The 12,644-nt window shown below is 40.0% G+C and overlaps 1 protein-coding gene across 12 annotated transcripts in view; it reads left to right on the forward strand.

Moving 5' to 3' along the window:
* Window positions 1-12,644, forward strand: part of PTPRQ (protein tyrosine phosphatase receptor type Q) — a 2,012,995-nt gene that overhangs the window by 1,370,708 nt on the left and 629,643 nt on the right. For all 12 annotated transcript variants that reach the window (XM_069629300.1, XM_069629298.1, XM_069629293.1 and 9 more), the window contains one exon: window positions 9,137-9,288. In XM_069629300.1, coding sequence (XP_069485401.1) covers window positions 9,137-9,288 — 152 coding nt within the window. The remainder of the gene's footprint in view (window positions 1-9,136; window positions 9,289-12,644) is intronic.

Consider the following 12,644-nt stretch of genomic DNA (forward strand, 5'->3'; position numbering starts at 1 on the left):
CGCAGAGGAACCAAGATGGCAGCGCCTAACTGTGTCTGTGCCCGGAAGGGCCCAATGTTATGAGCCCGCAAACGCCTCCAACATGGATGGAGGAGCCATGACGGAACCTGGGTGTCGTGTAAGGACTGTCGAACACTGTGCACCTCATACAGTGTGACACTCAGACCCCTCCCAGGAAGTCCGGGGGCACCGGGTTTTCATGGACTATGGACATAGAATTCCTGTACCAGGTGAGGCGCATGAGCATTGCTACTTAACTCCCACATGTGATCACAGAGAGGGTATCCCTTCCAACCCACAAGAAACTGATGCAGGCCAGGCCAGATTCGGGAGTGACAGATTTTTTGGAACTCAAATTCCAGTTCACCTTGTTTCAGGGTAGCAACCGGTCTTGAAATGAATGCCCAAACAGATCAAGCCAGAAGGGCTTTAGGAACTAATCATGGACCACTGGAGAGATGGTCCATGAAGAAGGCAACTGTAACCAGTATGTAACAGGAGATAATCGTTTTGTGATTTCTGTGATCCTGAAAGGACCGAAATAACATGGGGCCAGTTTGGAGGGTAAGTTGTGGATAGTCTTGATTGACAACCACACTGTATCCACTACTTGTAGTACAGGCTCTGTGGTTAGTTTCATATTCACCTGTGCCTTCATGATGTCCCAGGCCCAATGCAAAGTCTCAGAGGCCAGTCAATGTTGAGCCTGAATTTGGTTGACATTGCCATCTGCAGTGGGAAATAGACTGGATGGCACTGTCCTTAGTGGCAATACTTTGGGGTGCAGTCTGTAGAAGCAGAGGAACAGGCTGTGGCTGATAGAGGAATGCATGATTTTCTATACCACTTCCGCGAAGTCAGGGTGTTCTCACCAGTTGTAGCATGGAAGCATTATCACAGCACCATAAGCACTGCTCCAATGTCTGCTTGGTCCTTTCCATGTGAACATTGGTCTGAGGATGATATACTGGACTCAGATCCCGTTTTACACCAATTTGCAAAGTTATTTCCGAGATGAAGTGTGATCCACGGTCAGTGATTTTCTTTTCTGGAAGTCCATGGAGACAATATACTTGATGCAGAAATACTGTCAGGATCTTAGGGAATGGCACGAAGTGGGCCACTTTGGTGAAACAATACACCACCACAATGATACAGGTATTGCAGTGAACTTTGGGAGTTCTACAACGAAGTCAGTAGCGTTGTATGCTAGGGATGTGGAGGTGTTTCTGAGGGTTGCAACAATCCGCCAAGTTTCCTTCTGCCTATTTTCATCTAGGCACAGACTGGGCAAGAGACTATATGTTGCAGTTGTTGTGCCCATCCTTGCCTCCACAATTGCCTTGGGATGAACTACTGGGCTGCTTTAGTTCCACAATGTCCTCCTATGCAAGCGTCTTGAAATCCAACCATGATTGCTACCTGCTTGTCTGGAGAAGGTACGTTTAACCGGCCAGAGTGGAACAAGAGATGTCAGGGGTACATAGAAGTGAAAGAAGTGCTGGATCATTGATTGTTTCATCACAAGGCAGATTTGAAATATGGCTGGATTGTGGACAATAAATGCTTTGCTGGAATGATGAAGGAGCCAATGAAAGGTGTGGTCATTACCCAATGATTGAGACAAGGCGTCTGCTTTTTCGATTTTGAGTGCAGGGAATGCACATAATCACAAATTCATAATGGAAAAAAATAAGCCCAGTGGGCTTGTCTCACATTTCTGCATTGGAGGTGTTGCCGGTATTGCATATTTCAGTGATCATTGTGCACCTCCACCGGAAATAGACCGCCCTGTACATGATGTCCCTGCTCCTCAAATGCTTCTTTTATGGCTAAAAGTTATTTCTCAATTATGGTATAGGTAAAATAGCTAGGTAAAATAGATGAGGGAAAAACATGCGTACACATTTTATTAGATCTTTCAGCAGCGTTTGATCTCCTAGATCCTGCCAGACTACTAGATACACTGACAGATATTGGCAAATGCTCAAGCTAAACCATAGATTGGATACGCCCTTTTCTGAGCGAATGAACTTCTAGGATATGCTGGGGCACAGCTTGCCCAGATCCTATTGCCATCAAATATGTACTGCCACAGGGGGCTTGCATCTCGCCGATTCTTTTCAACATCTAGATAAAACTTCTATGCAAAAAACTGGAAAACATAGGCCTCCATTTGACTAACTATGCATATGACTTTCAGCTTATTATGGAGCTTAGTGGTGAGCATGAGAAAGACTCTAAAACCCTCAATCACATCTATGCGGTCATCCAGGAATGGATGATTGACAATTGGATGTGTTTGAACAGCTCAGAGACAGAGCTGATGATCTTCGGGACCAGCCAAGCCAGAAATAAACTAGACCTAGCCTATGCCAAATTTCACAATAGACACCTGCTCCATCAAGGTAGTAGAGAAAGTGAAAACGATGGGTACAGTATTAGAGGCATCCCTCAATGAGGATGCTCATGTTAACAACGTAACAAAGAACGCTCATTACCATCTCAAAGGACTGAGGCAAGTAAACCCAGTAGTGTCACATAAGAACTGTGAAACCTTGGTTAGGGTCATTATTATCCCCCGGTTGGACTATTGTAACACACTACATTGTGGAGCCAGTAAGAGTAATATACAAAAGTTACAAACTATACAAAATGATGCCATCAGAATAATATTTAACTTCTCAAGGACAGAGCATATATGACAATATAGAAATAAACTTCACTGGCTATCGGTAGAGAAACTGATCCAGTTTAAGACTCTGGCCTGATGCACAAATGCTTCCATGGAGAAGCACCAGACTACCTAAAACAAAACCTGACAAAATACCCTCCAAACAGAACACTACGCTCAAGCGATGCACACCTCCTCGCTGTACCGAAAAAGAAACGAACCAGAGGAAAGGGTAGATGATTCCCGGTTAAAGCAGCTAGTAGCTGGTACAAGCTGACCATATCCATTTGATCCGAGGAAAGCTACAGCACTTTCTGTAAAATCTTATAACAGCTCTGTTTGAGTAACCTTACTCTTACCTTTTAACTGTAACTGATTATGTTGTCTGTTGAGTGCCCTGATTCCTGTGGGCTATGGCGCAGTAAAAATAAACATATAAAGAATTTTCCTCACTGGGGGTCAGTTTCCAAAAATGGTAGGCTATTAGGTGTTCTATTTGTGTTTCTAGGTTTCTTTGCCACAGATCTGCCCTGATAGCTGTGTCGGATGCATCTGTCTCTAGAATACAGGTAGGGTGTTGTCTGCATGGTGAAGTATGGGAGCTGATGCAAAGTCATCATTGAGCTGAACTAAATCCTGTTCCACAAATTCATCCCAAGAAAACAGTTGTTTGCCACTCAGGAGGTTGGAGAGTTCAACAGACAACGGGGAGTATCTGGGTATAAAATGTTGGTAAAAATGTGTGAATCCCCCAAATCGTTGGAGAGATTTTAAATTGTGTGGTCTCTTATATTGCATGATAGCTCGTACCTTGCCAGGGTCCATGTGAATATCAGATCTCCTGATTACGTGTTCCAGGAAGTCTAACCTTCATGGTGATATGATATGTTATTTATAACGTGCTTAAAACCCAGAGGTTTCTAAGCGCGAACCTGGCGATCAAACCTGTGGTGCTCTGTGCCGTCTTGCTTCTAAGTATCCCGATCATATCCACCCTTTTTCTCAAACATTGTTTTATTTGACTATTGGGGTACTGGACCTGATACAGAGAGTGAATGAAGACTCCAAATGAATCAGTCATACTGGTTACTGGTTGTAAATACAAAGTAAACATGTTTGCTGTTAATTGAAGTTAATTTTCTGATAATTAGATCAGAACTGGCAGCAGATTACAATCAATGATATCACTTGAACATGGCATTTGGACAAAATTGAATATCCTACCAAGAATTCTGTTCTTGCTGAATAATTTCGTGGTGAGACTCACATTGATAGGTCATAGAAGATTTAACAGCCTCTTCAAGGAATTCTTAGGCGAGGGAAAGACAAGTAACATTTCTGTTAATAAACTTCAGACTTCAGCTGGCAATGTTGAGTTTAGTCTGCGGAACATCAATCTTTATGGAGACAACTTTCTCTTTATAGGAATGCATACATTGCTAGCACTGCAAAACAGGGACAGGACAAACAGGTCTTTGCTTGAGGGACAGCAGGATGGCCTTTATCCAGAAGAATCATTTGGCACAATTTTCCACCTAACTCATATCAGGCAAGCACAATTTGTATTCATTTAACAAAGTTCTTTTTATGCACCTTGGGCACACCAGCTTAACAGTATTGTGTCCCTACTGCCTCCCTCTCCTTTCGGGATAACACACACACACGTTTGCATAGAAGGTCTATTTATTGAAAATAGAAATAATCAAACCAATTTCAATATGACCATATTATTTTCTTTACTATTCTCTATCAAATCCCAACAGCAATTGTTACTACATTGAAGACTTATCAACTTTCTTGTCAATTCAATTTTGACTGCTGCATTTAACTTTGTTATAGACATTTGTAGAAACACAGACATATACATACATACATTTGATTGGTCATGAACACACATTCACCATAAAAAATGAATGAGGGCTCAGAACCAAGCTTTCATTATTTATAGAAAACCGAATTAAATCAGAACATCCCTGCCTATCTAAATCTCTCTATTTTTCATTTAGTGAAAATCAAACACCTTCCCCTTACTCAATAGACATCATAATATCTTAAGCAGCATTTTAGAAAATTCAATTTAATTACTTTCTACTTGTGATTGCTGCATGTAAATCGCTTACAAAAAGAACAATGTATATTTAACGTGTATGTTTTCTAGCTTCCTTTCAATTTTGTTTCTATTGCATTTATGTGTAAAATTGTACATTTGTAATTTTCTATTGGCGACTTAAAGGTGGAAAAACAGATGGCAGTTAAAACCCTTTTCCCTTTTTCCCTTGAATGTTTCCGAGCCAGTAACAGGACTCTGCTTGGTGATATAACCAAAGAAATTGACGTCAATTACTTTATTTTTGTAGGCATGTGCAAAGTGAGATGTTTATATGTCTCCTAATCCGTACTTGGCCATTGCACAGAAAAGAAAAAAGGGATCTCCCAATATCCACAGCATTTGGCTCTTTTTTTTCAAATCCAACATTTTTAAAAGCACTTACACTGAAATTACTTACTAATTTTCTAGGATGCACAATCAATTGATATACCCCCCGAGGAATTATATTTCCCCTTCACATTATTCTCACATAGGAATGTTATTTGCTATCTCATCAGACAGGTGGGCACCCTCTTAAGGAGTGATTCAATTATCCCCCTATAGTAACAGGTGAGCATAGGTCAGAAAGATGGGTCTGCTTCCCTCCAACACCTGGCTTCTCTCCTTCTGTAATAGTCCTCTCTACATCCCTTCCCATTGAGGAAGACCTGGGGTTGAATTCCAGACAGGCCTCTCACAACGGTCTGCCTGCAATTAAAGACATGTCCAAAGGAAAGCAAGCTATTCTATTCTCCTTCCTACTTCTTGTCAATTCTCGTTTCTTTCCCTCTTCGAGTGAGTCTGTCCCAGTCAGTCAATCTGGGTCAATCTATGGGTTTGAACTTTTATAGATTGGAAACCACTCCCTTTAGAGGTGTGTATCATTTCTCTATTTTGATTGGTCAGTCTATGTGATTGGACAGTGTATCAACAGTCACATCACACTAAACCCCCCCTTTGCACTTTTTGGGCTTATTAATGAAGATGGCATTCCAGTGGGAGTAGCATTCCCTCCCATTTGATGTGGTGTCACCTTGGAGATTTACCATTAAACAATTGTGATTTTCTAAACATTATGCTACACACATGTGATTAAGTTACTAATTAGTTTGCTCTCACTCAGGTGAATCAATTGATGCTAACCTTATCTCAGCACAGATTTTTGCTTTTTATTCTTTGATAGTTTACATAAATATTTTATTCCCATCTCATAATATCGGCTTAGCCGGCACAAACAGAATGATAAATTAATCACTGACATGCAACAATTCTGTGCAAAAATATTAACATTTGTATAATTTGCATGTTTAAAAGATACCAAATAAATATTGCTTTACATTGAGCTGATAGGAGTTTTAATTCTGAACAATTGTTTTAAAAAAGTAATTTGCTACGACATTCCTTTCAAATGATATTCAGGAAAATAGGATCCCGTGTGTAACATTTAAAGATACACTTTTTTTCCTGGCAATGTAATGGGTGTGACAAAACATTTAATAGCATTGCCTACCCGAGCCTGGCAACAGCCATATCATGTCATTCTTTTGAGGTTCAGAGCTAGGCATTTATGACCACTGACAGTCCTCATTTTCTTGCCACTATTGTCAGGATGTTCTTTGAACTTAGACTGCCGACGGCCATTTTTTGACACAGCCCTGAGCCCCTTGAGTGATTAAAGCAACTTGTTGTCACACCTGTCAGATTTCATGTAACAATGAGCATGAATGGCATCCTTAATCGAAGGCCTGTTTGATGACAGTTGCAATCCACTGCAAGACCATGTTTCAGGATGTAGTTCTCTGTATCTTTAGGGAATTGTTAGATAGACCCTGTAGTTCTGTAGTGACAAATAGAAACTGTTAGTGGAAATCATCTGTTTTGCTCCTACAGCCTGCTTCTGAGAGCAAAGACAACGTTTGGCCCTCTGGTGAATCCAACCAGTGTCATAAGGTTTATAGGCCAGACTCAAAGGCCTGGTTTGATTTCCTTTGAATAAACATCTCCCCAGTACTGTTGCTAGAGTCAGAAAAAATGCAATCTTGCTTTCTAGCTCAAAGTTGCTTGTTTCATTCACTAATGTAGCATTTGAAGTTACTTTATTTTCTACATTTCCCTGTTTTATGTTGTTCTTTAATCAGGGGCATTATGACATGTTTGCAATCAGGCTCCTATGGATATGAATATACACTTCAAGTTTTTGTAGGCTTCATTTTATAATGCTGGTTCTCAGTCCTATAAAGAAGAAAGTAGAAATAATGTAGGCCTCCAATCAATTTTAACTTTTCTATAAAGTGCTGTGCATTTTCATTCCAGATTAACTAGTTTCCATTTAATAGCGATTTCCGGATTCTGCCATGTCACTGAACTGACTTATTTTGGGCTTTGTCATTTACTGTCAACAAATACTCTTTATTTGTAGCTGGTATGCTGACATCACAATATTTCCTTTCATGTGTTTCAGTTCATATATTTGTTTTTATGTGTGATTTTTCATTTGCTCCTTTCCATTTGAATAGATTTCCCTACAGTATTGAGGTGCTTAGGTGCTTAAGATAGTACACTGCATGCAGTTACAAGAGGAAAAGAGATGAACCTGTAGAAGAGAAAATCACGTCTGTTTTTGGGGGTACCTTTACACAAAATAAAAGGACAGGCTACGGTCTACAATGGCAGATATTGGTGCGCAAAACAAGCCGTTTCAGTGAAATATTGCCATTTAGTGCCTTATGAGAAAGATTTGGTCTCCTAGTAGGAGGCTCCAATACATGTTGGTGGGTCTCTATGTGGTTCAAGGGGAAAGGTATTGGCACAGAGAATCAGCGAGTTAAGAGAATAGACATTATGTTGCAGTGGACCCACTAGAGACAAGGTCATCATGACTGTATAAAATATGGGATTTTAGGCAATTGAATCTATACAATAAACACCAGGATGACATTTTCAACCTGGATATGATTATATGACTTTTGCTTCCCTCTTGCTGCAGTGCTTACAATCTCAATAAAATATTATGTGAATATATTTTAAAAATAGCGCCTGCCACCAATTAGTATGTGGCCTGTAGAGAACATTTTGGCCCCTTCTGTAGTGCCAAATGGGCATACTGAGTTAATGTACCAGCAATAACTTTTCCATGACAATTATCGAACACAGATTTGCTGCTAAGCATGTGCCAAAAAGTGCAATCATAAACTGGCGTGGGGGAAGTAGGGATGGTCCAGAATGTCTGCCACTCATGAGATCTTTTAATAGAGTGGAAACAAATGTCACAGGAGACAGGACTGCTTTTGAATTGTGAGGTTTCATAAGAAAACTCTAGGGAACAAAGGCCCTTCCTAACTGAATGAACATCATCAAACTGACACTGTTCAGCACCATGATTGCATTCCCCTGTTCATAGCCTTCTGTCAGTCCCCCAACTCCTTATTCCACAATAGTTGGTCACAGGTATTGCTTAAGAGCATGATCCTTTGGGACTCTCTTTCTACCAACCACCATGAACGTGAAGATTATGGAATGTTCGAAATGCCAATGAACAGCAATCTTTTCAGGAACGACTTCTATACCTCTGTAAGTTGAGTGTGGGATCTCATCAAGAACTTAGTGAGAAACATGTGTTGCAGGGACCATGAGATAACAGAGCAGTACTTCCAGATACTCAAGTTATGCCACTGTCCTCACAGTGGGATGCATCCTCAAAACCCAATTTTCAGTAATTCCATTTTCCGTATCTCTGTGGCAACAACTGTATTTATTTGTTATTCTTGTCTTGTAATGTGATGCATGCCACTATAAGAAAAGTTTGGGAGCTGGGTACTGGCAAATGGGTGAATCTGAGGATGAAGTTCTTTAATATGTTCAAACTCACTAGTGGCTGAATATTAAGTTGAAGGCTTGACAAGCAACTGTCCTTACAGAGAGTGGATGTCATGCCCATGTTACTGTCCCAGAGGAAGAGATGGGGCAGCAGAGACTGTGCCTGTACATAATAGTGTTACAAAATAGTGATAAAACACCAGTGTGAGCCTCCCTTTTGTACACAAGCCACTAAAAAGAAGTGGGTCTTTACGCCATTGAAAAACTAAAGGAATTCTCCTTCAAGTCTAAATTGCACAAAGAGGCTATTATTGATTGATGAGCCCTGAATGCACAAAGCTTCCCCCAAATCCTTTTATATTTAGTCTGGCTGAGAGGCATATTCTAGACCATAGTGCAAAAATCTGCCTGAGCACCATTGATATAAAAGGGTAATGTGTTAGAAAAGCAATCGGGTGTTATTTTGAAGGTTCTATTGTAGAAATTATGTTATCTTACAACACAATATTATGATAATTAAATGTTGAGGATTAATGTATGTTTTGTTTATGTTGCAGTGCCAGAATCATCCCCACAAAATTTGACTCTGATAAATTGTACCACAGACACTGTGTGGCTAAAATGGCACCCAACGCCAAGGCCAAATGGTATTATACGGATATATAATTTTAAGATTTGGGAAAACGGCACTGATTCCATATTTTATCGGGTGAGTTATAACTCGACATATAACTATGTGTTTAATTGGATTGTTATTAATTTCAGCACCTAATCAAGAAGAATATCTGCAATTTTGGAAATCTATGAACATTTGAAATCTTAACATTTAGGTTCAAGTCAGTATCTTAATGCACCACACAGTAAGTGAATATATAAACTCAGAGATACGGAGAGAGGAGCGGATGAAGGTAGGAAAAGGGGGAAGAGGAAGCAAAATAAAGACAGAGAGAGAGAGAGAGAGAGAGAGAGAGAGAAAGAGAGAGAGAGAGAGAGAGAGAGAGAGAGAGAGAGAGAGAGAGAGAGAAGCAGAAACAGAGAACTATGCTTCTATAGAGTGAGAGGCAGGGATACACATAGAGGGACTGAGATATAGAGATGCTGAGGTACAGATAAAAAGGAAAAGGAAAGATTTGATGGACATTGACAGAGGCACGGTCCAGCACAGAGACTTGCAAATAGAGGCAGACAATCAGGCCGCCAAACAGTATTGGCAAAAGGAAGATAGCCAAACAAGTAAAAGAAGTGTGGCTAGGTATGGAGGAAGGAACTTAGAGAAACAGAAAGGGAGAGAATGATGAAAATAGAAAAAAGGTGGCCAAGGAAAGTGAGAGAGTGGGCTCAAGTAAGAGTCAAAATAAGGATGGATGCAAAATGGGTCCATTAAGAGGTTGACAAAGGAGGATGAATGCTGAAGGGTACACTGGCTGAAAAGAGGGCTAGAAAACTTGGACAATTAAATATAGACATTGAAGATTTATAAGCAATCTTTTGACTGAATACAAGTCACACAATCTGTAAAATAAATGATGAAAGGCACACTCATCCCTGATACAGAAACTACTCACGACTAACCCACAATCATATATTTTTCAATTGATGGTGATTTGCAAAGCAGTGCATGCCACTTTGCAGAACTCGGCCTTTCGGTTCTGTGTGTTTGGAGATGACTTGGTTTGGAGAAATCCCCTCGGTAGGGATCCTTCTCTAGATTGGAGGGGAGGGGCCTTATATACATCTGATCAGCCAGAACCTGTGATGGAAAAGGCAGGTGCAGAGCTCACCAAAATGGAAGATCTTCTTTTCATCTTTTGTTTTTATTATTGGTAGTGGTCAATAGTTGTAATGTAGTATTCAATACTAAATGAAGACAAAAAGACCAGAGACAAGTATTTGGTTAGGATTCTGTTAGTAAGAGACTAGTAGTCAGCATGCTGAATAGTCTTCATATAGTACTCTTCTTATGAAGAATACTTTGGAGTACTAAGAAAGACTATTTATAGTTTTTGAATACTATATAAACACAAGTTAAATACTAAATGCAGCATTCAACGTTGGTAAGGGTGACTTCCTTCACTAGTTTTCAAGGGATGGTCTGGTCTTAGGTGTCTGAGCAAAGAAGTGAGCAGGGTTCTAAGCAGAGAGATGAGTACAGAGAATCCCTGGTGTGAGTATATCAGTAGTGTAGAAATCCTTCACTTGATTTAAAGGGAGGAGCACGTCTTTGCTTTCTTAGAAGCAAAGACAAGAACAGGTATCTGAGCAGCCAGAGACGTACAGGCATTATTCGGCAAGTGGCCAGGAGATATAGAACCAAAACAGGGGTATACCCTGCTTAGAAGACACTGCTGCTGAAATGCATTGTTTGCAAAAAGACATGTTTGAAATTTAAAGGTGAGGTAATTGTCTATCAGAATTCCAGGTTTGGGAGCAATAATATGCATAGAAGATTTCTCTTGCAATTACAAAAACTACAATCCTTTGCAATAGTGTGTAGTGGGTAAACTGACTTTTCCTCCATCAAACGTCTAGTACAACCAGTGCACGGGTGAAACTAGCCACCAGAATCACTAACAGTACACATGCAGATTTGGATTATAAATTATAGAAACCAAATGTGAAGTTCAACCTCTTACAAAAAAGGGAAACTGTCAGAGGTAGGGACCTATGAGATCTTGAAAACTAACAGCCAAATCTACAAGTTCTGTATACTTCACCCTTCTTATGAACCACTGAGAATTAAGTGGGGAAACACATGTCGAGGTTTTTCTAATATAAAAGAGGTTTCCCCCAAAAATCAGAGACTCTCTTTTAAAAAGTCTTTCTTTCTTTCTAATTATGACCACGAAAGCACTTACTATATAAAAGATCAACCAAAAGGGAAACTGCATATTTCAGGTTTACTATTGATGGTGATGAATCTTTCAATTGAAGAACTAATCAATAACATGGCAGGTTTAGAGTAAACCAGTCACTTTGTAAGCATTTTCTGTTGGCGCAAACTGAATAATCCCACCCTCAAATTATATACAAACTTATGAGTTAACCTAATAAAGGCATAATTTCAGCAAAACCTTGTGTTGGATTTTTTGCTATTTTAAAAGCAACCATCTGTACAAACATTATGCGAAAGTGTAGAACACATGCCAACATGTCTTCAGCGACAGAAAGTGGTTGTCAGGTAGGGAGATATTTGTAATCAGGAGGAGCAGGAACCCTACCATGTCGCTCCAGTCTCCTTCAGTCTCGTGCTCTGCGCTACTCCTCTGCTGAGTCCTCATAACCAAATCTTGAGCCATAATAGATCTGGCGAATCAAGAGAGGTGACATTGATGGCCATGTATTCCTATTTATGCTGTCAGCACCGTTGCTTGACACATTTTTATTTGCATAAGAAAGTGAAGTACAGCGTTCCGGGTCCCAGTGTTCCTGCTCTAAGGCTTATTTTGCTCAGGCAATGTGAATTAGGATCCGTGTCTTTACAGATAAGTTTGGAGCTTAAAATTGCAACCAGGTAATTTTGATGGCTGTTTTGTGTTGACCACAATTTTTGACAAGTTGGGATTTTTTTATTGTTTTAATAATGGGGACTTTCACCATTGATGCCCCTTTTTAAAAACTCTTTATACTTACCTTCCATTCAACCTTATCTATCTGTTGATATCGTCAGAGCAACTTGTGAAAGGAGATAATCAAAACATGGACTGTTTTTTATTCATGAAATTGACTAAACCCAAATTGTGGAAGAATGACAGACAAGAACTTTTGGTATGATAAAGACATGAGTGATTGCATCTGTGAGCTTCCAGATACTGTATGCAGATATGGTCTTCAACAGATATGGCATGTCTCAGGTATTGGGAAATCATGCTTAACATGACAACTTTGAGGCTTTGACAATTTTTATTTTTCCAAATTCATATTTATATAAATGTAAGGGCCCACTTTCCACATTCCCCACCGGCTGCTTTGCTTGCACCGCAGCCTGTTGGGAAGTGTGGCTGTGCCTTTTGCGCATGTGTGTGGAAGACAGTGGAAGCCAGAGCAGTGAGAGGCAAAGAGTGGGAA

Source organism: Ambystoma mexicanum, chromosome 12, assembly GCF_040938575.1.
Source record: "Ambystoma mexicanum isolate Mex_15411 chromosome 12, UKY_AmexF1_1, whole genome shotgun sequence".
Lineage (NCBI taxonomy): Eukaryota > Metazoa > Chordata > Amphibia > Caudata > Ambystomatidae > Ambystoma > Ambystoma mexicanum.